At 39.5% G+C, this 27,320-nt stretch overlaps 1 protein-coding gene across 1 annotated transcript; it reads left to right on the forward strand.

Annotated features, from left to right (window-relative positions):
- Window positions 1-228: 228 nt before the first annotated feature.
- Window positions 229-27,320, forward strand: TES (testin LIM domain protein). Its single transcript, XM_062609608.1, has 7 exons — window positions 229-269; window positions 11,181-11,266; window positions 18,789-19,041; window positions 20,106-20,441; window positions 23,730-23,945; window positions 24,500-24,658; window positions 25,872-27,320. The coding sequence occupies exons 1-7, from the start codon at window positions 243-245 to the stop codon at window positions 26,061-26,063; spliced, it is 1,269 nt and encodes a 422-aa protein (XP_062465592.1). The 5' UTR covers window positions 229-242; the 3' UTR covers window positions 26,064-27,320.

Here is a 27,320-nt window from a genome sequence, read left to right on the forward strand (position 1 = left end):
GGACGGGACGGGATGGGACAGGACGGGCAGGGCGCGGCCGCTGATTGGCTGGCGGCCCGTTGGGGGCCGGGCGGGGATTGGCTGCCGCCCTGCCTTTGTTCGGCTGCAGCCACTGCCGCAGGGCAGCGGAAGTTTGAGAGCGGCGGCGGGTGCGGTGGTGCCGTGGTGCCGTCGCTCTACCGCCGTGTGCAGCACCGCGCTACGCCCGGTGAGCCGCCCGCAGCGCCCCGGCGGCAGCCAGCATGGACCTGGAGAGCAAGGTGAAAAAGGTAAGGTGGGGGCTGCCCGCAGAGTTACCTGCCGCGCCGGCCGGCACTCCCTCTGCGGGAGCGGCGCTCCGCTGGCTCACGTCTGTGTCCCCCTCGTACCACCTCAGCGCGGAGCGGTGCGCCCCTCCCCGATGTTCCGTCGCCCCATCTCAAGGGTAGGGGGTCGGTGCGGGGCTGGGGAGCTACGACCGAAACGATCTCCGGTGCCTTACCCTCAAGCGGAACAAAAGGCGTCTCCCCGCTCCTCGCCTTAATTGAGACGCCGCAGTTGTTCCGCAAGTAGCCAAGCGGGTACCTATCCCTGCCTTGTCATGCAAGTAAAAGCACGAATTCCTCCCTCAACCCCCCTGAGGTCTAATAGTTGTGTTCAGGTATATGCTCTGTGTATTTCGGCGTGCGTGAAACCGAAGTTGCCTGCAGCCAAAATGTTTGTGGATGTGCTGAGGGTTAATCTGTGATTTTTCATGAGATTGGCTCATGACAAACGTGTTGTCAGCATTTGTGGGGATTACTTTCCTGAGACTGAAATTTAGGGCTCATTTTCCTTTTTCATGTTCATATTGACTAGTCTGGAGTCAAACTGGCAAGAAGTGAAGGATAAGTAATAGGAAGTTATAGGTAATCCGACTGTATTAACTCTCCTTCCAAAATTCACCATTCAAAATTTCATATGTAAAACTGACCAAGTGGGAACATCTCTAAATCTTCTAGTTCTTTTGCAAATTAAATGCAGCACTTGAGTGATGACTTCTTTTAGCAAGAGCCTCTTTGTTGTATCTGTTATGGCACTGTTTAATAAAGGCAGAAGGAATTTTGTATGTGAACATGGGTTAAATGTGTACATAACACTTATTGGTGTATAGAAACTAGTAATTTGAAAAGCATATTGTATGGACATGCATGGTTTGTATTCCTGAATTGTTATGTTTAAGGGTATTAAGTTGTTTTAAAGTATGCATTTGCGCTCCTCTATACCTGTGTGCTTTTCTGACTTGTAGGCTAGAAACTGACTCGTACATGGGAACTGACTCATTTGTAAAGTGTGGAAGGCTACCTGTTAAGTCAGGCCTGAATCCTAGTGAAGCAGGTTAGCTCTGAGTTGTAACTTTCCCCAAGTAATGTCACCACATAAGATTATCTCAATGAGGGTCCTGATTTAGAGAAACTACCTTTCTTATTCCCCAGTCAACATTAGGCCATCAGTATGTGTCTGACGGATGTAGCTAAGTATTATCACTGTTTTTAGAAGGTGGTTGTGTGCACAGGGTTGTTTCCCTTGCATGACTGCTGGCATGTAATAAAAACAAGGTTTTCAATTATTTGTTTGTATTTTCTAAGCATAATTTAGAACTTAAATTTTATGGTGTCATGGAGCTTGTTCACTGAATGTTTGTTAAGTTCCAGAAGAAGAGAGTATGTTCAGTATTAAATCCTTTCCTTTTTTGACTCCTGATATTTACTTCATAAAAACTTCTTCAAATTTTGCACCCTGGAATGAATGAAGAAATTCTTTACTGGGATGGGCACTGGAGGCACTGGAATGGGCTGCCCAGGGAAGTTGTGAATGCTCCATCCCTGGCGGTGTTCAAGGCCAGGTTGGACAGAGCCTTGGGTAACATGGTTTAGTGTGAGGTGTCCCTGCCCATGGCATAGAGGTTGGAACTAGATGATCTTAAGGTCCTTACAACCCTAACTATACTATGATTCAAATCTGCAATAGCTGCATGTCTTCTGTTTCTGTCCTTTAATTTCTGTTCTTAACCAGCTTGTTTCCTTTAACATCTCTCTTTTTTTTTTTGCCAACTCCTTCTTTCTTGAAGGGTGGAAGAAAATTCTGAGAAGTTTCCAGGCGGTTCATCAAAACTAGTAATCTACTTGGCCTTTAAGAGAAACTTGTCTTAAGGTGGAGATGTCCATGTCAGACTTTTTAGTCCATCAGCAGTAATGAGTTACTTAACAACATGCTGTGGTTCTCACCCTTATCTTTGTTTTGCAGCTGGGCTGAGATAACAAGTCCTTTTACAAAATCTGCTTGTTACCTTTATATTAGCTTTTTATTTTGTAGTAATTTGCACCTATTTGCTGTCTGGCAAATGGAGGTAGATGTTAGTGACTAGTGAGTGGCTAACCTGCCTTTTGGGTAGGAAGTCCCAGGAACACGGGGCAGGAGAAAGAGGGAATTGACACAGTCCCCAGATACGTTGCATTTACCATGCTCTACTGACCTCAAAGTCTGAGTTTAGAAGTGGTAACCCTGGTGCTCAGCCGAGCAGGGGTAAATGAATGTCCAGTGGAGCAGTGTGTGGTGTGGAGGGTTATATGATCAGCTAATACTGTAGGAATTTTTTTTTCCCCTGCCCAGAACTGCTAATGTATGACTGTGCAGGGTAATATAATGGATTCTTTTCTGATTCTAGAAAACTTAAGGGATAAAGTTTCCTATGTGGCATTTCTAAGATTCCTCCAGTTGTCAGTAGCCCATGAGTCCATTCTTCAATTGTGAGTTTCTGCATTGTCTCTTTGGAAAGCTGCTGTTGGTTTTCAAGGAGCTGGTACTGTGTTGGAAAAAAAACCATGCATGTATATGTGAATTGTACATTTATATCTATCTGTCTGGGTTTCTATGAGGAGAAAATGCACTTCTGAAATGGCTCAGGTTTGTAGTTTTTCTCCCAAACTTAACAATTCTCGCACAGTACATCTGACGGGGATTGCTTCCCCTCCAGTACAAGTCAGCTAAGAGTCAAACAACCTACCTGCCCTTCAGCAGGAAGAACTACTGCCCCACCTGCCGCAGTTTCTAGCCCATCCTTTCAGCACCGAACAACTTATCTATTTTCTGTCTTGTGAGAGAAAAGTAGCAGTCCTATGCAACATACCCTTTAAGTGGAGACACAGTTAATGCAGCTCATACTTTTGACATAACTTCTGTTTGGTTTCTTTTGTGTCATTGTTGTGGTTTAAGCCCATGACAACGTTGGGGTTATTAGCATTGTTCTCAGGCTAAAGTAAAAAACACAGCACTGCACTAGCTACTAAGAAGAAGAAAAATGACTGCTACTGCTGAACCCAGGACAGTCATGAAACTCATCCTGCCGTCTTCAGAAGTGGTTGGAAGAAGCAGGTCTACTGTATAGCCAGATGTCTTTTGGTCTGAATCCTGGGTTCTGGACAACCACAGTCTGCAGCACAAACTTCTGAATGAGTTTTCAGCACTGAGATTATATGCAGAATGTATATATGTATGTGGAATAATGTGTAACTTTTTTGTGCTCAGGTTACCATCCTTCGTAGAGGTATAAAAGGACGGGCAAACATCTAGCCAGTGAATAGTGTGGGAAAACATAGCTGCAAGGCAGTCTTTTTAGCTACTATGTGAATACTAAGTCTCATACTTTAATGTCTGTTAAAATTTCCCTTTAAAGGGGATGGGAAGTTTATTTTAAGACCATACAGTTTTCTCCTTTTTTTTTTTTTCAAGAGGAATTGAATTTGCATTTCAGGATCATGAAGATATCTTTGTATATAAAAAGACATGACAGAGCTGAAGCCTGAAAACAGCAGCTCCAGCTTGAAAAGTACTTGAGCAACAAACAGACCACTGTTTCTCCCAAATACAATATACACTGTGTTCTCAAACCTTGCTTTGAGGGTATAGGGAAAATGAAGATTTAATGCTTTTTGTTGAAGAGTCTGTTAGAACAAAGTCCTGCTAGTCTGGATTCCTGCCCTGTCTGTCACCTCTGTGAACTTGGTGAAATGAATCAGTAGGTCACAGTCCTGCTCCACAGTCCTGCTGGCAGCATGGTCTCATGCTTCACTAGAGGGAATAAAAGAATCTGGCACTGAGTGTGTTATATATAAGCTTTCACAGTACAATACTTGCTTTATAAAAGGAACTTTGACTGCAGTGGAGTTGGGCAGAGGATCTGGGGGAGAAGAGGTGCAACTTCTCCAGTATGGCATGTCTACATGGTTCTTTTCCTATGGTTTGACTTGGTTTGATCTGTTAGGGTGGCAACCAAACACCAATGCTCTAGACATAGCTAAGTCAACTTAATGCTCTGTAATGCTCTTTGGTAAATAAATAATGAATATAGTACATATAGGTGCAAAGTCAACTTTTCATGTGTTGCAAACCATGATTTTTACTATCTGCTGGCCTGTGCTTCCTGTTGAGGTCACTGTTTGTTTTGGTGTTGCTGCTATGGAAACCCACAATAGTAGAGCTTCCCCCCCTTTACGTATAGTAAGATCAAAGAAATGCAATTGTATTCATAGGTGAGTTTTGCAGAGAAGAATAAAGACAAGTGTGGTGATAAGAGGAGCTACTTCAGTTTTGTTAACAAAGAAACTGAGTAATTGCTTCCTGCATATGTTGTGGTGGGATATTTTTTTGGTTTTTTTCCTCTTAAATGCCTCTTTAAAAAAAAGAAAGTTCTTCTGGAGCACCAAGCTGAATGTGCACCCCTGCTGACGTGCCTGGATATCAGCTTGGCAAAGACAGCAAAGCTAAATTAATTTTAACTTTCACGGTTTTGGGGGTTCTTTGGTTTTGTGTTTTTGTTTTTTTTTTTTTTGTCATGTGGGTTTTTTTTACTGTGAAAAAAGTACTCCCCAGGTGTTTGACCATAAAATATCATGGAATGCCTGAATAGCAGGCCAGGAAACTCTTTGAATAACTTCTAAGTTCAGGTGAAACCTTCTTTGATATGGCGTAATTATAAGCCAAGTATTAAACAATGAGATGGAAAATTAATTTAGAGTATTCTGTCACTAAAGCCACAAAGATTTTATTCTGCAAGTATTCCTGGAAAAAAAAGAAACGTTTTCCCTTTCCTCTAAGTAAAATAATAATATTGAGCATCGTGAGTGAAATTTTATTGCTAAAAGTTGCTTCAAAACATATTTTTTTTTACCTCATGAAAGTATATGCATGTCCTGCAAATTAAAGGCTTTTTTCCTAGCAAGCGTACAGGTATAATGGGGTAGATGCTACAATTTTGAAATACAGTACAGTATATATTTTATTTTACAATCTAGTTTCGTATGCATGTTTGGTTTACATAGATCTATAACATGTGTATAGGATCTGTGTGTGTATGTATATGCTTTATGAAGGGTGTGTATGTAAAACCAAAAAACCAAACAAGCCTCACACAATATATACGTTCTGCTGAAGTGTAGAGTCAGTGAGGCCTGTAGGAAGAGCAAGGCTGTGAAGATGAAAGCTTGTCACACCTCTTATCTAGTTTTAGGCTTGGTCAAGTGAACAAGTCAAGGAAGCAAGGAGGCTTCTGTCATGACAGTTCCAGATTACACCAGATAATTCCATGTGTTTCTGGGCTGTTGTTGATTTGTTTGTTTTTTAAGTCTGCCTAACCCTTCCATTGTGCCTTGCTTTCAATCTGAGGTTGTCTAACTGCGGCTTCTGAAAGAATTGGCTAAAATACCCCATGCACTTTCATGCATGTCTTAAGGTACTAATAAAGAGAGTGTGTAGATTTCCAGGTCTGCTTCTGAAAACATATTGAAAGATAAAACTGGGCAAGAGCACAGATGTCAAAACAAAATATGGCAGGTATCATGAAAATGCCTCTGCAGCATTGGGTGATGGGTAGTGCTTATTAGTTTTATAGACAGTTTTATAGTGGGTGTCAGCTGCATTCAAACTTAGCTAGTGCAAGACTGAACTTTGTGAATAAACACCACTTGTTTTCTATCCAGCTGATATATCTTTAATAGCTGTTGGTGTTTTGACAGTGGACTGTGTAGCAGTGTCTTAAATATTTATATTCTAAGCTGTTTGATATTTAGTTTAAGACATCGCAATAAAATAAATTCTAAGTACTTGTGTGCTATCATACACTGCTGCAGCTCCTTGATTTATTCTTCTGCCTATCCTGCCTGGATCATCTCTCAAATATTTTTCTTGGATGCAACTCCTTTTTGGCATCCTTTTCTTCCTTATCCAAACTTCTACATCGTAATTCCAGTCAACCTTTTCCCTAAATTGAAATGCATATTTAAAAAAAGCTAGGACAGACTTGCCATCAATTTTAATAGAAATGCTAAACAAAAACATAGAGTGGTTTGTGGGATATTGATCTTCACTACAGATGAAACTTTTCCTGTCTTCTCATAAAGTGTCTATAGAAGTAAGCATTGTCCAGATATAAACGTATCTGGTACAGAATATAGTGATACAAGATCAGGTCTTGGTAATAAAGCATGTGTAACACATGAGTTTTCTAATGTGTCTTGTTCTAACCTGTTCCTTTTTTTTTTTTCCATAACTGGCATTACCTTCACTTCTTTGGAAGCTCCTGAAGTACATTAGGATATGCTAGAAATCTGTTCTGTTGTGCTGTATAGGTGCTTTTCTCAAGTTTACATTCGGAATGGGGAAAAAATATCACTTCAAACATTGAAACAGATCAATAATTAAGTAATTCTGAAACCAGAAGATTCCTGGGATTTTGTTAAATCCAAGAATAACTTTAGTCTCTTCAAATCTGCTCTTGGAGCACTCAAGGGCACAGGAGAGAAAGATCTACAAAAAAGAACTGTGAAGAGGATTTAAGTCTGTTCTGGGGCTCACTATTAATTATCACTGCCCACTAATGACAGCTTTCTTACTGTATAGCCACATCTTTTCAAATTCTGGAGGTGTCTCAAACAGTGGAAAAACTTCTGATCTTCTGCCGAGGCTAGGTAATGGTATTGTGCCTTGCTGTCTGTGGCATCATGAGAGATTAATACAGCTTGCCTGTGCGGTGCTACAAGATTCCCACCACGGGCAGGAAGAAAAGGCACCCAAGACCTGAGTTAGTCCCCCCATTTGGTGGGACTGAGGTGGTGAAAGAAATCTGGTGGGAGGCAGACCTGGAAATGCCAAACGGAGCTTCTGCATTTTCTAACAGTCTTCTTACCTTCTTACTGCTGCATCCCAGGAGCTCCTTTGCAAGGGGGCAGGAAGGTCAGAGCAGCTAGCTTTATTTGTGCTTGGCCTGATGACTTTTAAATGGTAACTATTAAGACTTTCGGTGGAACTCTGTCAGGATACTCTCTATATTGTTAGTGCCCAGCTGCTTAGTGTGAGAGAATAGAAAAGACAGAACTGGACTTCAGTCACCGCACAGTGATAATACCGAGAGACAGTGGACAGAAGTTGCCATGTGAGGAAATTCTGCTTAAGCATACGGATTTTCTTGGCAGCATTGTAATAGGCTGCTGTACCTGCATCTGGACAAGGCCCTGGATAGATAAGGTTTCCCTGCACTTGCTCTTTGTGGGCAATTGGATGACCTCCAGAGCACTCTTTCAACTTAAAATAATCTATACTTTAAAAGCAAGTACAGACAAGCTTTAAAAACTACTGCTTTGTCTTATGCTTTAATTCATCCAAGATATCTTAGGGCTTATCTTTGTTTTTCTTATAACTGTCAACAATATTCTTGACTTCTGTGCCATTACACTTTCTTAACTATTAAAAGAACTAATCCTCCATTCATCACATTAGGTTTTTTCCTACCAGCCCTGTGAAATGTGGTACAGTTTATTCTACACAGGGAGAAATTTGTCTGTTTTATCATGTTTTACCATGTAAGAGAAACTGTAGCTGACAAAATATAGTTGCATTTGTATCAGCCTGCAGACTAAACTGACATCCATGATATTTTTTTATTCTTAGCACTCCATGTGGGGAGATATTTTATTGTCTGATGGTCTCTGAAGTCTGATGTATTTATAGACAATACTAATTTCAGTATTTGTATTCAAAATTGCAATGAAGTAGGACTTCAACTGTAGGTTTAAATTAGTGTCATTGTTGGACTTTCATTCTTTATCATGTTCAATAAACTTAAAAGTAAGCCTTTATAATAAGCCAGGTTTAAACAATTTCATCGCAACTGCTGTGCCTCTCCTGAACAAGCCATTAGAAACTTGCATGGGACCATTTGGGTTTTTAAGGTGACAGTAAGCCTCTATGCATGGTTCCGTAATGCAAAGACATTGACCTACTGACACTGGATTCCAGTCTGAACTGAAACAGGTCAGTCTTTCACGAATTCTCACTTACCTGTAACAATTTGAAATACGTTGCCCTTGAGGTCTATTTAATTTTGAAAGGATCATGGAATGGATGATTTCAGTCATATTTATATCATCTTCTGCACTCAAACTATTTAGATCTGTATTGGTTATGTTAGTAATATCAGATGGCTTTGGAAAGGTTTTGCTGTAAAATGAAAATTAATGGCAGTAGACAGGCAGGGACCTTCTTCTGGCAGTATTTCAGCTGACCTATCTGTGCCATTTCTCCCATAATTCCATCTATGGGGAAAGCTGAATTCCCTCCTGTCCTAAGGCATGCAATCCTGCTCAAGTGTGTGCTCAGCCTGCTCTGCATCTCTGGGTGCTCCAGCATGGAGTCGGCCAGAAGGTATGGGGAATAGATGTAGGCAGCAGCAATGAAGCGCGTTGCAGTTTTAGGCATTCTGAATTTCCCTGATTACAGCAGAATTGGCTGCTGAAGAAGAAATAGTCACTTCTGAGGCTGATAGTTCCTTATCACTGAAGGAGGTGCCATTACAGGCACATATAGGAATATTTGATGTGCACTGACCTTCAGATAGAGTAGAACTCGGAAGTGCAGAGTGTGCTGTTGTTACTTTTATCTGTGTTTTTGGGAAGCAACCATATAGTTTTCTGTCAGAACAAAGGCAGGGGCTGTGCAGCCATCTGGAATCGCATCTAATTTGTTTCTCGATGTGCCCTTTAGTTTTGAGCTAAACTTTTTCCAGAAAAAGGTCCAAAGGTCAAACCAGACCTTGCATATAGAAAGGTCATCTCATTTCTGTTTCACATCAGGCTGGTTAGTTTGTTTTTTTTTTTTATGGCAGTGCAAACACATTTTTAGTTTAAGAGCTTTTTAGCAAGGATGAACTTAAAAACCAGCCAAACAAAAATAGGTGATTGTTTTGTGTTTGGTTTAGCTTCCTTTTCCTCTTTAGAGAACATCCTGGCCAACACTTCTTCAAGAGTGCTCTGTTTTCTTCTGATGTACAGTGTGTGTATGGCGAGGCTCTTGATGAGAAGACCCCTGTAAATGCCTGTCTTCAATGGAGATGAATATCTATTAACCCACTAGCTTTATGTATCCAATATAAACAAAAATGTAATTTATGAAAGAGAATTGAATCTTTAAAGTTATGTTTATTTTAGATGCCTACTGGTCTGGCTTCAGGTTAACACCTATAGCATATGAACTTCTTTTAAGCCCTTAGGCTCACAAAGGTATGGCCATGATCACAGCAGGATTGTATCCCTTCCAGATAAGAAGGGAAGAAGTAATTTAATGTCCCTCCGTCCATCCCTGCAGATGCAAGCAGAATCTTAGTAACTGCCAAAATACCTCTTCTCCCTGAACTGACCGTAATCTAAAGGAAATTTTTTGTAATTTCCTTGGGGATGTCTAATGACTGTGGAGGCAATGATCCTTCAAACTGTAAAATACCTTTAAGCATAGTCTTCTCTGCATCTTGCGTGTTCTGTGTTGAGCAGGTGGCTTGTGAATAATCTTTTCCTTCAGTTTGGACAAAACCACGGTGAAGGCTGAGCTGTTTATAGTCTTGTATATACAACGATAGTAGTATGACTTCTCAGAGTAAATTGCAAAGTTCTTAATAATAAAACTCTCACCACATCTACTTAACCCTGGCATTGTATTAGTGTTGCCAGAACTAAGATTAGTCAGTTCTAGTTCACTTTCCATTCATGGTAAAAAGTAAACTGCAGGTGAGCTGTCTCCTTTGCGATGACCACCCTTCCCACTGTGCCTACCCTTCTGGGCTAACTGGGTGTGCTCCTCACGCTGCTGGAGCACTGGGTGCGGGTTCCCCTCTGCATGTTGGGCATGTGCCTGCATATCCAACCATGGCCACAGTTCCACGGTTATTCATCCATCTGATTTAAGAGCAACATTCCCCAAAGGTTTAAAGAGCATATTCATATAACAGTAAATTTAGTGCATAAGTTACGGTGTTTGGGGTCTATTTTTCACCTTCAACTTCCAGCGGTTATTAGTTAAGTTTGCTGATGTGTTGATACATTGTGTGGATACCTGGCCTTTACTCTGTGCTGATTTTAATATTCTCTCATATTTCCTCTGCATTATGAATTTGTCGTCTGTCCTTTTAATCTTTTCACAGTGAAACCCTTTGAATATCCTTTATGGTCATTGCTTTTGCTAACTGTGCTGTTTCTCTTTCTCCTTAGAAAGTAAGCTGGTATTAGTGCAGCTGAAACATAGTTGTAAAGGGTATGTTCTGCTCTCAATCACTATCAAAGTAGTCTCAGATATACCCTGGAATATTAGACTAATCACTTAGATGTTTTCTTTATTCCTATCAGATGGCCAGGTTAGTGCATATAAATGTGGGATCTGTTTACATCTGGATCTTCTGTGTTCTGCCAAGTCATATACTACAAATCACTTTGTCCTGACAGCTGGATTAAATGTGATTTGACTTGAGGTATTATGGCCTGGCTTGCTGTGTTTTCACAGCCACAGACCTAAAGAAGGACTGCAAAGAATCTGCTGCTTCCCTTGTGTGAAGCTTGCAGATCAAGCCAGGCTGGGAAGACAAGTCACTGAAAGAATACTTGGTTTTGGCTAGTGCTAACTTTTGGCTTGCTAGTTCAACCCTATCAACAGGCTTGTGCAAACACTGTCACTTATGTGGGTACAACAGAAAGGTGAGTGGACCCCAAAATATTGTTCTACCATGATAGCCAAATGCTTAATCTTTTACTTGATTGTGGACTGTAGATTATAAAGACAGCAGTAAGGTCATTCCTGAAGCATATTTCTTGAAGCTGACTGTAGTCATCTTGCCCTGTACACAGATGGGCTTGGGCCATGAGCAAGGATTTGGTGCCCCCTGCTTAAAATGCAAGGACAAGTGTGAAGGATTTGAGCTTCATTTCTGGAGGTAAGTGACACCAGATGTCTCCTAAGCTTTGACTCAGCACTACAGATCTTGGCACATCTATGCAAATGTGTAAGTAACTGCTCTTGTTCTCTCTTTCAATTAATCTGTTCAGATGCTTTAAAGCTGTGTCTAGATTCAGGGCCAGGGCTTCTCAGCTGCATTATAAGAGTGTTTAAGTATGTAATCACTCGGGAGCATACATTTCATCTGCGCTGAAATTAATGGTAGTGCTTCTGCTGAAGCATTTGCTTTAGCTTAATAAACAGTTGAAGTAGGTTTGTAAAAACATCTCTGTCCTTACAGTAAGAGAGATGACAGGGAAGAAGTGTGCTTTATTTCAGTAATAAAATGCATTCTGAGCTCCTGATGAAATAAGTAAGTTTTGATCTGAGATTTTGGGCAAAATTCTTATCTGTGTTGAAACTTTGTACACCTCTGCAAATGACTTGGGGAGACAGGGTGAAGAGGCGTCATAATTCAAGTAAGTTGGATAGTACTTGCCCTTGGACGATGCACTGTTCCTAAACCAACACCAGTTGGTAATAGTGGGACTAAATACTCTGCTGTGTTTGTTCTATGTCATTATTTCTGTAGAAACTTTGTATTCTATTAAGACCTTCCTTGTTTTAGTAAAACGAGATGTATACATGTTATATAGTAATACATACAGCTAGCTAGCCCTGTTCACTGATTATACTTTAAGATGTATAAGATGTATACTGAAGGTGTGCTTTAAGATGTAGCTTAGTGATTCCCATTCTTTTTTTTAAAAAAAAAAAGAATTCCTCTCACAGGGAACAGCCTGGAAAAGGACATAAAAATAAATAAATAATTGTTAATACTCTAGCATGTGCTAGCAATGAAAATGATTCCATTTCACCAGTGCTATTTAGGTACAGTCATAACCGTATCTGCAGTAGGGTTTTATTTACGGGGTTTTGTGTTTTTTTTTTTATGGTAGTTTTCACATTCTACTGGCAACAGGTGCAGGACCATACCTAGGAGATTTTACATCTTAGCCCAAGTATTTGACTGCATCTGTGACTCAGTTTAGAAAACAACCAGGCAAACAGTCTACAGCAAAGTCTTCTGTAAGTTGATAAGGGTATAGCTTCTTGGTTATGTATCTGTAATATGGAGGTACAGAAACAGCTTACAAATAACAGCATGAGGCAAGAAGTGCTAATACACTTTAGAAGCATGATCATCTAAAGATAAAAGGACTCATTAATTTATGGAAAGATTCTTTTTCAGTGTGCATTCAGTCACTGAGGGGACTCATGTAGAGGTACTAGTAAAAAAAAACAACACAGTTAATGTGTGTAGGTATTTCAGTAAAACGGAATTAAAAGAGCACAGGAGTAAATAGTATTTGTATTAATAAATGTGGCACATACCTCAGAAACAGTTGAAAAGTTAGCCATTGAGGCAGTTCAAGAATGGGTTAGAAAACAGCTGCTTCTCTAGCAGAGCTGCTTCTGGGGACAGTAAGGGTGTGAATCTGAAGTCTGAAATCTGTTTTGTATAAACCATTTTAAAGGCAAATATGTATTAATGTGCTTTGCTTGATAGAGAGATTTTGGAGAATCTACAACTTGAAGGGGTGGATCCCATCTGTTTACTAAGTCATTAGCCTTAAATCTGAAACTCTATTTTAATTAGAAGCAAACTATAGTACAAGTGGGCAGGGTGTTGTCTTTAAACCCTTAATTATCAAAATCAGTTAAAGTTGAGTCATCAATTTCACTATTGTTAATCTGTGAAAGGTAAGTGTTGAAAGAGAGATTGTGGTTAGAGAAATTATTGTACATTACGGGGAAGATTAACTGGTGAGTTGACCCCAGCCGGCAGCCAGGCACCCACAAAGCTGTTTGTTCCCTGTCCCCTCAAAGCATGGTGGAGGAGAGGAAAGGAAGAACAAAAATGAGAAAACTCACTGATCAAAATGAAGTCGGTTCAATAGGAAGGATAGGGAGCAAGTGATGCAAAGGCAATAATTCACGACCTCCCACCAGCAGATTGATGACTGGCCAGTCTCCATGCACTGTCTAATCTGGAAATAAGAAACCCTACCCTTCATCCTCTACCCCTGTATTATTGCTAGAGCATGACATTGGATAATGCGGAGTACCCCTCTGGCCAAGTTGAGCCAGCTGTGCCCTGTCCCAGCTTCTTGACCACCCCCAGTTTACTTGCTGAAGCAGTGCCAGCATCAAAAAAAGAGGCAGCCTTGACACTGTGCCAGAAGTGCTCAGTAATAGCAAGTGCCATCAATGCAGTTTTAGCCACAAATTCAGGTGGACGCAGTACCGCGAGGCAGCAGTTGTGTTTGCAGGCTGTGGTCTTGAAGGTGACACTGCCCTCTCCTGGCGGGAGCTAAGGAGCTTCAGCAGGTCACATAATTCTTGGTTTGATACGTCGCAACTCTAGCGTACCTCAAAGAGCTAAGATGTTATTTGTTTATTTCCGTAGGAAGGAGCTTCAGTTCTGCCTTTGGAGAGTTAGACTGGAAAATGCACGTGGGGAAAGAAAATCAAGCATACCTATTTAGTAGCAGGGTTTTACATGGAGTTGCTGCGCTGTTCTTTATACTGGGAGTGTTTGGAAAATACCTCTTCTGGGCCATCAAGTATGCTTTAAGCACTTCGTGCTATGATTCTTGGCACAGTGTGTGGAATGGTTACATAGGTGCAGAACTGTTAATTTAGGCTAGGATAGAAATGGTGGTAAAGAAGGCCCTTAGCAAAATTTATTCCTAAATTTTGAAGCTCTGAAAGCTGCAGTGTTGCGAGCTGAACACAAAATGAATACAGCAACAGCTGCGGTCTACAGTAGCAGCTGATGAGTGATTACCTGCCTTATCTCCTTTCAGACTGCTTGATAGCCTAGAATTAGCAAGGCAGGCTGGCTGTAACAGTCTGTTCCTCCAATACATGTTTGTTCTTTGGATACGTGTTTCCCACTAGAGGGAGGTGTGGGGCAGGAGTCAAAAGCTCCTAAAAGCAGGAGGAAAGATTCTGATTTATCTTTGTCATGCATATACTGGAAAGCAATAATTCTCTGATGTGGGTGCCAAGATATTAAAAAGCTTCTGGAAGCAAGAATCTTGGGCTTGGGTATGACTTATCAGCATCTGGCTTCTCTGCACAAATACAACCTCCAGGCAGGGAGAGTTTGAAGTTGGCTTTAGTATTTTCTAATAATACAACTGACAGGCAAGTACCGAGGCACAGTTCAAAGTATTTGCAATTACCATAGCTGTATGAATAGAAAGAAAAAGTAATAGAAGGAATCATATAAAGAGGTTAGTCTTTCTGTGTGAGACAAAAGCCTCAGGACTCTACCAGGGACTTGTTGAGGGCTTCTCTTTGCCTACAGCTGCCACCTCCTGTCACTAGGAGCCACTGCAAAGCCAGAGTAGGAAGGGTCATGATCCAAATTAATTTTCCTCTCCATAGAACAAAATGTAAAAAAGCAGGAGTAGTAGTTGACGTTTTGGAGAAGGAGCTTGAAGTCTTTGATACCTGTTTTCAGTAGATGTCCAAGACAAAGGAATTTACCAACCTGGAAGAGAAAGTAGAACCAGTTTACCTTCTTCCTCTTTCTACCCACCCAAGGCCTGGAAGCAAAGTACAGTCTACTAATTCTGTGATATGCAACTTTTAATTCCACAAATTTTGAAGCTTCCTCCTTATCTTCCATGTTTTCAATGGGAAAAAAATTGCCTAATTGATGAGATTTGACTGGAGGAAAATCTCTCTCCCCTGCTGAAGTCCTGAGAGCTCTAAACACAGAAGCAGGGTCTCTAATACCTCTTTCAGTAGGTGTCTTGCTGAATGTCCTCAAGTGAAGGGAAAATCTTTTTGACAATGCAGATGGAGAGAAGAATAAATTCTCACTGCCTGTCTTCTTGATAGAGCCAAAGGAGATAGTTCCATCCATACATATACTTGTGTTTATATACACACAGATATGTGTGTATATATGTGTGTGTGAGTAATAGCAACTGATGCTCCTGGCACATGTGGAGTGTTTCAAGCATAAGTTATCAGACAGACTTGTGAAGTGTAAATGTGAGGTAATGAGACAGGGTCACTTCAGTAAGATAGCTGTATTGCAGTCAAAGAAATGGTGAGCTGATCTATTCTAAGCAGAAGTAATTGGCCATATCCCTTCAGCAGAAAGGACAATGACTAATGAACAAGACTCTGATGTGGAAGCTTAGTGGAAGAACGTATGACTAAATTGCAAAAGGTACTATGTAGGAAGAGTTGTGTGTGTTTAAATGTCAAGTGGGTATGTTTTAGGGTTGGAAATTAGTCAGGAAAAGGGATTGTAAATCAGGACAGGAAACATTTTTTGGCTGTTAGCAGGGTACAGACATCTTCATGTGGCTGAGATCCAGGGGAGCCTTGGAGGGGAGCAGTGGAAAGGGCAACAGCTTAGCGAATTGTTACTGAGATACGCTGACACCAGTGGTGACCCAGCTTTCTGCACATTATTTCTGGGGTTTTTTTTCTCCTGCATTTGGAGATTTAATGATCCACAACCTCCAATGTCAGGGCCACGACACTTGCAGTTTTGTCACATGGTCCCTGTAACAGCTTCTTGCAAGGTCTATGTAGGCAAATCATGAAAGAGCAAGGAGATAACATCAAACTGAAATGTACACACTCAAATTCTTATTTAAGTAAGTTTGGAGTGGGGGGAGAGTAGCGATATCTCATTCTTTTCAATGCAATTATAAAGAACAGTAGTTCCATGCCAGCTTTCACAGTGGGACCCAGGAAGGACCCGAGGACAAATTGTATGCTTGTACCCTGTTGCAGCTGTGTGTTTATCTGTTAATCAGGGCAACAAAAAAAATCTCTCACAGCCACTGAAATTAGTGAAAAATGTTAAGCCTTCAGTGAGACTGAGGATGATAAAAGCAAGTGCATCAGAGTGTTTTCCTAGTTGGAAACAGAAAAGGGATCTCAAAGCTGCTCTGCATTTGGAGAGAATACTAGTAGAAAATAGATAAGCCATTTCATGATGTAGCATAAGCAAAACCAAGGTGCCTTGTGACTTTTCCAGCACGTGTGAAAGTCTTGGAAAGAATTCCAGCACAGCTTATCGTGGGCAGCCTAGTCTTAGCAGGCTGTCAATGCTGCTTCAATGCAGTTGGATTCTGTACAAGGTGAGGAGAGCTGCACAAACTGTCATGCTGCTCTTGACCACAACAACATGAATTGCGCATACTGAGAACTGGTTTGCAAGCAGAGCAGTTCTGGACAGCGACTATACTTTGCTTGCATGAGTCTGAGCCGTTTACCTGAGCTTGTTGACCCATACTATTAGATTACATCCTGTCAAGAGACAATACTATTGCTAAAAAATTAAACTGAAAAAAATGATGAAAATATCTAGTAAGTTATTGCTCAAATGAACTGTTAGAATTCAAGATGCATGTGTGCTATGAGGCATGTAGCTGCATGATAGTCATCATAGAACTGCATGATGACTGTGATATAATAATGAACTAAACCTGCAAAAATAAAGTCTGTTTCTGTTGCCTCATTTTAAATCTCAAAGAAGACATCATGGAGAGCTGTTAACAAGGTATAATCCTATGTGTACCTTAAAAGGTAAGCAGAGTGAATATAAATTGATTTATTACCGTATTAAATAGTCTCTTAAGTATTAGCTAGGTAAAGGATTCATCTAGACTAATGTTGAAGATTTAGCACAATTTGATGTTGTAATAGCTTGAGATGCATAGTACAGCATTTAGGCTTAAGGGGCAATGTTAGCTCATGATTGAATGTTTTGGTAAACTGTGAGATTGCAGAGTGCTTGGTGTTTACTGAGTATCCAGATCCAGTATGAGCTTTGAAATTCTATGTCTTTCCTGTCGCGGAAATGAGTTGGAAGTCATGCAAGCTGTCAGGCAGCACACGCTTCAGTTACTGAGCTCTTTAGGTTTGTGTGTCGCAAAGCAGAGTCTGTTCTGCCTAACGTTCTTATTTTGTTTGTTATTGCAGAGTGGCTTATATCTATAGCAGAGTTAGCTATTTTTGTTTGTGGTTTGCTTCATAACTTAGCAACCATAAGTTATAGTAACCTGTATAATCACATGACCAGAGCAGCATCCATCACACACACTGAAATGATAGTATCCCACAGTGTGCACACTACATATGTATACCAGTTTATCTTTGGGGCTGGCTGTGTACTGATTTCATGGTCAGGTATGTGCAGGTTCTCTGTTCTTCCTTTACCATCACTTAATTTGCCTGCTATAGTCACAGCTTCTATTTGTCATGTACTCGTTAGGTGTCTTAAGATAAGGTATGTGTTTTGCCTTCAAGGCTTTAGAAAGCAAGAGGTAGAACAATGTTAGAGTTCAATGGGCTTTGGCAAGCGGGGTTGAGAAGCAGTTTATAGGTAGGTTTGTTATTTCTTGTGTGAAGGATAAATAATGGGATAAAATATTATTCATTCCTCTTCAAACTCTAGAGATCCAGAAGGTTGATATGTTTTGTTAGGCTATAATAACAGCCTTCAGTTATATCCAGGTTCACTAATTTGCATGTACTGTGTTTGACTGCTTTGAACTGAAGTTCTGGGGAAGCCATTAAGAAATAGTAAACTAGCTTGTCTAATCCAACTTTCTGTTTATTATATGTGAATTGTTTAATTATGCTTAAGGTAATAAATTGCCATCTAATATCCTTTATTCAAATGAGTTCAAATGTGTTGTATATGAAGAATACCATTTATATCTAAGTAAGTAAAGCCTTCTACCTTTTAAGGATATTATCTGTGAGAATTCCTTCTACAGTGTGTGCCAGAGGAGCTCTGACTTGGTTCAGAGCTGTTTGAAAGGCTTTGTCCAGATAAGCCTTCCATTTTTTTCATCTTCTTTATTAAATGCTGACTTTGAATAGATCTTGGTGCAATTGCACTATATATATGGCTGTATGTATTTTTTTTCCTTTCTAGGAAATATTTGTTTCTACTTGATAGCAACCCTGTGGTAACCAATTATCATGCATACAGTGAATATGAAGAAAATAAGTGGGTGTAACTGAGCATATGAAGAGAATCTGAAAGAAAAAAAAAGTCCAAATAAGTGATTGCTGGGAGAGGTGGTGTCATATTGATGCATTTAAGTTAACTCATGGGTGACTAACCATACTAAATCTGGTAGGCAGGTGATAACAGGCATGTACATGTGTGATCAGTACTGAGATATAACTGAAGGAATGGTATAGCATCATGTTCAAAATGCATTAGCATAGCTGACTGATAAATATCTGATTGCAGTCCCTGTGAACAAAGATGTAAATAATAGATCAGGAGAAATCAGGAGTATCTTGAAGATGTGTTTGACACATTGCAGAGTAACTTGTATGTTCTCTAATGAAAGCATTGAAAACAAGGCTTTGGGTTGCCAGTGATGTATACTACACCTCCAGCCGGGGTCAGATGTAATTTTCAGCTGAGACTGTAACTTTGTTGCTGTTTCCATAAATTTCAGGAAAATATGCCGCAACTGCAAATGTGGCCAGGAAGAGCATGATGTCCTCACGAGCAACGAGGAAGATCGGAAAGTGGGGAAACTCTTTGAAGACACAAAGTACACGACCCTTATTGCAAAGCTGAAGAGCGATGGCATTCCCATGTACAAACGCAATGTAATGATACTGACTAACCCAGTGCCAGCCAAGAAGAACATATCCATCAATACTGTGACTTACGAGTGGGCTCCTCCTGTTCAGAATCAGACTCTTGTAAGTCAGAGTCATTACTTCATATTCAAGGCAGGAGTTGATGGGAGATAAAAAGAAGTAGAGCCTACGGGAAGGATAAGTTTGCCATTTGTAATTGTCTTCCTTGCAGATAGGATTAAGTGTTATCTATTAAGCCCCTAGAGCCCAGTTTCTCTAACCTGTTTGTTTGGGGCTTTTGTTTGTTTGTTTTAGTAAAGTTGAAAAATTTGCATGGAGTTTGGGCTTAAAAGAACAAGGGGAAGGGGGGGAGGAGGAACACACCACCCAACAAACTAACTGCACAACAATTTATGTCATTGTTTAAAGCAAAGGGAAACACTCGGTCTTGCGTATAGCTTTTACTGTATATGGTAAGAGCAAGATCAGTGCTGACATCTAAAAGATCAACTGTCTTCCAGTATGTTTTCAGCTGAAGTAGATGAGATGGTAGATAGCCTTCTGAGGATTTTGCTCACTTTTCAAACTTTGATTGCTATTTTACTGTACTACAGTTTTGTGTGTTCCATGCTGGAATTACATTATCTCTGACCTACGCCTCAAAATATCATTTTTCAGTGAATTAACCAAACTTTGTTCATCTAAATCAATGGTTACTTTAAAATTCAAAGTGGTAACTGAATGTTGTCTCGTCCTTGCTTTACTAAAACTGAGCTTTTTTCTTTATTTAAGTAAAATTATTTCTTCAATGGGCTGTGTGCCCCAGGCAGACTATTTCGGCTCCACTTTTTTTAAAGCTATCCTCATGATTGGTAGCTTTAGATTGCCTCTTTGAAGAGGCAAGGTGCTGTGTAAATGTTATTTATTCTGAGAAGTAATAGCTCTGTTCTTCATGTTGTAAAATGCTTAAAAGAAAGCCTCTTACTCTGGGAAGAAGCCAGGTAATGCATCTGCTGTATTTTATCTTCATCTACTGTGTTTCAGGAGCTTAATGTTTATGGAAAGAACCTTGTTTTTGACAAATTTGACTGTCGCTAACAACAGTAGAGATTTTAGTCACATGTTTGCCTAAAAGGATGGGTATGTAGTTGAAGTGGCATCTTAATATCTAATTCCTTCTGGTTCAGGCTAGACAGTATATGCAGATGCTACCAAAGGAGAAGCAGCCTGTTGCTGGCTCAGAAGGCGCACAGTACAGGAAGAAGCAGTTGGCTAAGCAGCTGCCTGCTCATGATCAGGATCCTTCAAAATGCCACGAGCTCTCCCCCAGTGAAGTTAAACAGATGGAACAATTTGTGAAGAAATACAAAAATGAGGCACTCGGTGTAGGAGACGTCAAGCTTCCTGGTGAGGTGGAAACGAGAGCTGTTGACAAGAGCAATTTGAACAATGGTGACAGAGGTACCTCAGCTGCTGTAGGAGCAATGGAGGAGAAGTCCCCAGATCAGAAGACATCTCAGTATGTAAGTATAAAATAGGAAAGATAAAACAAGAAGGTATACTACTATCACAGTGCTTTTCCTGGTCATTTAAGTCTAATTAACTTGTTTGTGAACTTAGAATATGGAAAATCCTGGGAGGGAAAGAAGGAACTGGAAATCTTGAATGACTGCAGAGAATCCTGGTCTTTAACTGTATTTAGTATATTGCAGAAAATAACTTCCTAGATGACCTTTTCATCTTTGTTGCAAAAACATGCTTGCTTGGAGATGTAGTATAGCAGGGTGTTTTTTTGCAGAATAATAATCAAGAAACTTAGTTAGTCTTACAGACTAATGGCTATGCTTTCCTCCTCTTGAAAAGTTTAGTTTAATTTTAGAAGCTTGTTTTCTCCTCTTACTTGGAAGAGCACCAAAATTACCCACTTGACAAATCGTTTAAACTTAAACAAAACTAAGAAGTAATATAACACCTTTCCATGTCCAACAAGCCAAGCCATACATCTGTTTCAACTAGCTGCTTTTTCATATTCACTTTATATTCTTATCTATGTTTGTCTTTGGCATCTGATTTCTGCCTTGTAATAGCTAAACAAAAAATAAGATATGCAAAATTATCCAGTCTTCATTGATATTTCTAAAACTATAGCCTTAAAGCATTTCTGGCGTAACTTGCTAACTTCTGTAGTGCATGTCTCAGCTACCAATTACAAATAGAAAATAGATGTAGGATTACTGAAGTGACATTATATTAGTTTAGTGAAGGTAGACCTTCAATTTAGAGTGGCAAAAGCTCCTATAACTTGATTTCCAGGAATGTTGCTATTATACATATGAAAAATTATTTGTCTCCAGGTTACTCACAGAAAATGAATGTGGAAGTTTTAGACTGAGATAAAAATTTGCTTGTTAACATGGTTGTAGAATAGGGTATCCATTGTTATTGGAGGCTGTGGAGTGCTGGTTTTTGGTACCTTTCTTTTTTGGTGGTGTGTGAGTTTTGGGGGTTTGTTTTTTTTTTTTTATGACACAGTGTATTCTGGTGTAATTCATATGGGAATATAAAATGAACTTTTAAGTTTTAGCTTTGAACATGCTTATTTACCTCAATCAGTGATATGCTGTGCCGTCTGGTTATCAGTACTTTCTAAAATTAGTTACTCTGGTGTTGCTGCTACCTTGTCATGGAGATTCTAAGATACTAAATAGTTACTTTATCCCGGCTTGATTATGTTGCTGTCATTTTATCTTAATGCAGTCTCTCTTGCTGGATCACTTAGTTTCACCACAGCAATTCTTCATTTACCTCCTTTAGAAAGTCCTACAGAAATTCCTTGCACTGTACCCTGCTGACCCAGCTGTCTTGGACTACCTCAAGTCAAGAGCAGGAGGCATTCTGTCCTCTTGAGTAATCATTTCAAAATGTGCTTCACTTCTACGTTACACCTATTTATCACTTCCAGACTTTTCTTATTCAAGCACTTGAGTATACGTCCTACTTTTTAGGCCAGGCATATCTCATCACTGTGATGAATTGGAGGCTTAGAAGTGTTTAATAGTGCAAGTGAACATCTGAGTTTTTTATCTGTTGTTAGCTTTGAGTTTATGTTGGGCAAAATCAGGATTTAGGTATGTTAAAGAATTTTGTTTGATTTCTGCAATGTGACTTAGTCTCAGCTATGTGCTGTAGCATTATCTCAACTTTTTAAACAGTTCAAAATAAACCAATATGGAGAAAAGCTCTTAAATATCTTGCAGAATAATTGCCGTTCTTGTCTACACTTTTTTCTATCCATTAGTTCTGCATCTTTGTTCTCCAGATTTTCTTGTACATTGCCTTTTACACTGAGTCTGAAACATGTATTCCTGTAGCTGTGATAAATGATCTCTTGAAAAAAATATTTTTTGCTATAGGAATAGATTGCTATTCTTTTAAACCTATTTTTAAAAACAAACAACCCCCCCCCACAAACAACCAGGTCTCCACTAGCAATAATTGCTGCTGTGTTTAAAACGAACACAAATCTATTTCACCATGACTGAAAGCTGAATAACAAATTTATATTCAGCATAGTTGCTTCTTATAAAGAAGCAAAGCTCTTTATACACCTTTTATCCACCAAGGCTGAGGGTATTGCAAATGGTAAGTAAATGAATCAACTTGCCCTCATCTGGGTCTGTACAACTACTAAGCCTCCCAGCCGACTCCTCGTGGAGTGTGAGGTCGAAGTTACAAAGAGAAACAAAAAGCTTTATGTACATATATATTTTCATTTTCCCTTTCATTAGTTCCCCTTTCATCTTGTTCCAAGATGTTCTTCCTCCCCTTTTGATGTCTTTGTGTGTATATTTCGAAATTGCTTGTCTGAAATGAGTGTGGGGATCTGATCAATACCCTTCTCAGCTGAGAACCTTTATATGTTTTTGGTTTTGTGGTGTGGTTTTTGGTTTTGGTTTTTGGTGTTTTGTTTTTTTTCTACATATGCACACAATTAAAACAGCTGCTTATGCTGGGCTTGAAGTGATGTGAATCACAGAGAGAACCTTCCCAGGATGTTCAACTGAGCCCACAGACCAACTGGAGTTCAGGAGATACCAAATTGGTGATTAAACTGTAAAGAATTTTTTTTTCACCTGTGTTTTTTGACTTGATGACAGGACCCTCTCTGTAAGCAGGAGTAGGGCAGAAGGTTTACTGTGGACTTTTTGGAACTATTTGTATTGTAGCTGTGTTCATGAACGTTTATAGTCTCTTTTCCCTACTCGCTGTTCCCATCCCAAGATCGTTACTCGCAGACTGTTGGATAACAGCCGTGAGTGACTAGCATCCCTAGAACACAGCTTTACACAGAATGAGTTTGCAATACTCACAGTACTTTTTGTCTCGCCAGTGATGCAGTTACGTTTTGATCTTCTTACGCCCAGCTGTTCTCTTGTCATGTGTTCTAGTCATAATCTAGTTGGTTACCTTTGGAGACTCCTTATTATTCTCTCCTTGCTCTTGAGTCTGTAAGGCTTATAGCACATAACATGAATTTTAATTGCCTGGGCTTTTTTTAGACATGAACTGTACTTGCAGGAACATGAGTTTGGGGAACTACAGTAATCCATTTGAGAAGCACTAGTGCTGTGTCAATAAAATGTGTGTCATCTTGTATTGCTTACACAAACCTGTAATGTGGCATCATGCCACACTACCATCTGATCGGGGGGGGGCTAAATTCATCAATTTCAGCCTGGGAAGGTGGAATTATTAAACATATTTGTAATATATAACTGCTGTAATTGTACCTCTTCAAAATTTCTTTCCAGTCCTGCTATCGCTGCAAACTGATCATGAAAGAAGGTGACCCAGCTGTGTACGCAGAACGTGCTGGATATGACAAATTGTGGCACCCAGCTTGTTTTGTCTGTTGCACCTGCAGTGAACTTCTAGTAGACATGATTTATTTCTGGAAGAATGGTAATCTGTACTGCGGAAGACATTATTGTGATAGTGAAAAACCTCGCTGTGCTGGATGTGATGAGGTAGGAAATATCCTAGTCCTTTGTTTTAGCATATGCTTGCTCCCCTGAGAACTATGATTTCTAGTAAAATATTTCAGTGTAGGGAGATCATGTGCCTTTACCAGTTTTAGCCGATTGTACCTGCAAGGAACTGAAACTGATATAGACATGCCACATTCAGGAAGACCCAGTTTATTTTGGCTTTCATGCAGATTTTATGTGGCCCAAAGTGACATAGAAGGTAATATGTAAGTGCAAATTCTTCTGTGCTCTGCTATGCAGTTTTTGCCTCATAAAGGGCACTAGGGGGAGCATTTTACCAAATTACACCGTGTACAGCATACACAGAACAGCTTGCCTGGTGTCTTTGGCATCTCTTGGCTCTCAGTAAATGAAACACAGGCTTTTGGGAAACTGTCAAACAAGTGAATGCTTTTGGTTTTGTTCTTGAAATAATTTGAGATGGTGGAATTTCCAGGAGTTCCCTGGAAATTATGAAACATCCCGAGAGTAGCTTTATTAAAGGAATACCATTCAAATGCATGCATTAATACTTGTTTATATCTTCCTCATAGCTAATATTCAGCAATGAATATACACAAGCAGAAGGTCAGAACTGGCATCTGAAACACTTCTGCTGTTTTGATTGTGATTGCGTTTTGGCTGGGGAAATCTACGTAATGGTGAATGACAAGCCAGTCTGCAAGCCCTGCTATGTGAAAAACCATGCTGCGGTAAGATCTGTACAGACATGTTGGTGCTGTGAAGGAATAGGAATGTACATCTATGCAGCTTGAAGCTTTTACTTGCCCCCAGTGTGGGAGTATCTGAAGAATGTAAATTGAATGCAAATTTAGGCTCAAGACAATCATCTTTTTCCCCTTTGGAAGAAAAGAAAACAAACAAAAACCTTAAAAGCAGACAAGTGTTGTCAATTCATAAACTTGAACAAAAGCCACTGGCAGGGTGGGTGAGGGGGAGGCTGTTCTGAAAGTACCTTGAACTTCTCTAGCGGTGAAGCAGGATTTTGTAATGGGAGGAGTGAAGTAGGTGAAGGTGAGTAATGCTGCTAAACATTCAGTTTCTTTCGATTGTAGTTCATTGTGACCAGTGGGATTCAACTTCAGCTGGTTTGCTGGAAGCCCATAGTGGCAACTGCAACCTAGGTACTTTGTTCTTAGAACTGTCTGAGTTATAAAGGAGTGTGACTGTCAGAGTCAAGCTAGAAGTTTGGGTAAGGATGGCAGTTCTTGATTCCTAGTTATGGGAAGAATTCTGAGATGATGGTCCATTCATATCTACCAATTAACTACCTATTAGTTGGGAGTTCAGTATAATGTGCATCTAGACTGTTTATATACTTAATGGAGGGATAATCTATTACCTCTAGCTGTCAGTTAATGATTTTCTAAGGTAGGTATGAGGATTTATCTTTTGGAGAGGCTTTTTTTTTTCTCTTAAAACATTAACTTAAAAATTAACCTCCTTTTAAAACATTGAGATCTAAATGATAATTTTTGACAACCAGATTTTAAAATTAATTATATCTAAGACTTTCTAGGAACCTTTTTTTGTCATTGCTTTACAGCTGCCAGTGCACAGGAAGATTTGTTATCTCTTCAAATGTATGGGTTAATATATGGAAATCTGTGGCATGACAAGTTTTTATCATTATTTGGGCACTGGGAAATCATAACCATGATATAACTGTTCATGTTTAGTCCCAGAAGCAACTAACTTCTTGTGTGCATTTTATTTTTTCTTTATATCCTTAGATGCATTCTGATCAGAAACTCTGCTTTAACAATAAAATAAAATTGAAATACTTAGTTCAAAGGCTTCTTTTAACACCTGCCTCTCTTCTCCAAAACCACTTAAGAATTCCAGCTTTTATGGGACTCTAAAGAGCATGTGTATGCTTCATTTAGGTATTTTTTTCCTGAACAGATCTGCCAAGGCTGTCATAATGCTATAGATCCAGAAGTTCAGCGTGTGACATACAACAACTTCAACTGGCATGCTACGCAAGAATGCTTCTTGTGTTCCTGTTGCAGCAAGTGCCTAATTGGCCAGAAGTTCATGCCAGTGGAGGGGATGGTCTTTTGCTCTGTGGAATGTAAGAAAAAGATGATGTCATAAGAGAAGACATGCACAGAATCGAGCATTGCTGCGTTTCAAAGGCTCTTGTATTTCTACTGTAAAATATATAGTATCAGGGCATTTAAAGTTATTGAAAGTGTTTAATAGCATTTTCCCAAAGATTTTTCTTTTTGAATGACTAAAACTTGCTATGTAATCTTAATTTCTTAAACATAATAATACTTTCTTTTTTGGAATATTGTTCCTGAGTCTTATGTCAAATGACTTTGTATCCCAGAAATGTATGAAAAAAAATGCTATGAACTATACACACTTTAAGGGAGCTCTTCACCGTGAAGGATCTTTTTACTTTATCTTGTCTAATGGAAGAAGAAAATGTGAAAATGCTCCAATTTTTCTTGTATTATAAATGTAACTCTTCCACTTTTGGTTTCACTAATTTATCATTTTCATAGTTTCCCTGCTTTCATCAAGCACTTTAGACAAAATGATCAGCTTTACAACCTCATACAGTTTTGCTTACTAGACTTCAAGTATGCAGGGAGAATGTAGCTTAAAAAAAAAGTTCCCTGCAATTGTTTGCTTGTTGACACATGAGTTCTGAGGGATGGTAACCACTGTCACACCTAGTTTGTAAAGTAACTCTGTACCAGCAGAAAACTGCTGATACATGTTTCTCTTATAAGTGTTCATTGAAAAGTTCTTATTTTACAAATATTGGTGTCACTTTACAGATACTGGGCAGAAGGAGAGAATATATAAGAGGAGGTCTTGCCCAGATTTAAAAAAAAATAGACAATAAAATCCACCAATGTTAGTGTGTGTCACTCTTATCCTTTCAGAACTGGATTCTGATTTGGTTTTTTTGAATGAATGTTGTTCTTGTAAATTGTGCCTTCTATCAGAGGGACATGGCTCACAATAGCATATGTATTTCCAAGAATGTAATTCTGCAAAAGGATCGTACTTAAGCTTTTAATTTGTAAGTTCTTAGTTCTTAACCAAAGCAAAATGAGTCTTTCAAAGAAGACGTCCAGAACTTGAGTGGAAAAAATCACAGCTGTGTATTAGATTTGTTTACTAGATAAGCCAAATGTGTGGTTCTCTTTAAGAGTTACAGATCTAGGGTGAAACTTGTTAGCTATCTTTGTGCCAAACAGTGAATGGAGAGTCTTTGGCCTAAAGAGGAAAAAAAAAAATGAAATTTTAAAAAATCTATGCAAGTTTTATGTTCAGCTCTTAAGTTTTATGGTGGCTGTATTGTAACACAAATAAAAATTAGTGGTGTTCACTTGA

The sequence above is a fragment of the Pezoporus occidentalis genome, unplaced genomic scaffold (genome assembly GCF_034315485.1).
Source record: "Pezoporus occidentalis ecotype Australia unplaced genomic scaffold, CSIRO_AGI_Poc_V1 ctg14, whole genome shotgun sequence".
NCBI classification, from domain to species: Eukaryota; Metazoa; Chordata; class Aves; order Psittaciformes; family Psittacidae; genus Pezoporus; species Pezoporus occidentalis.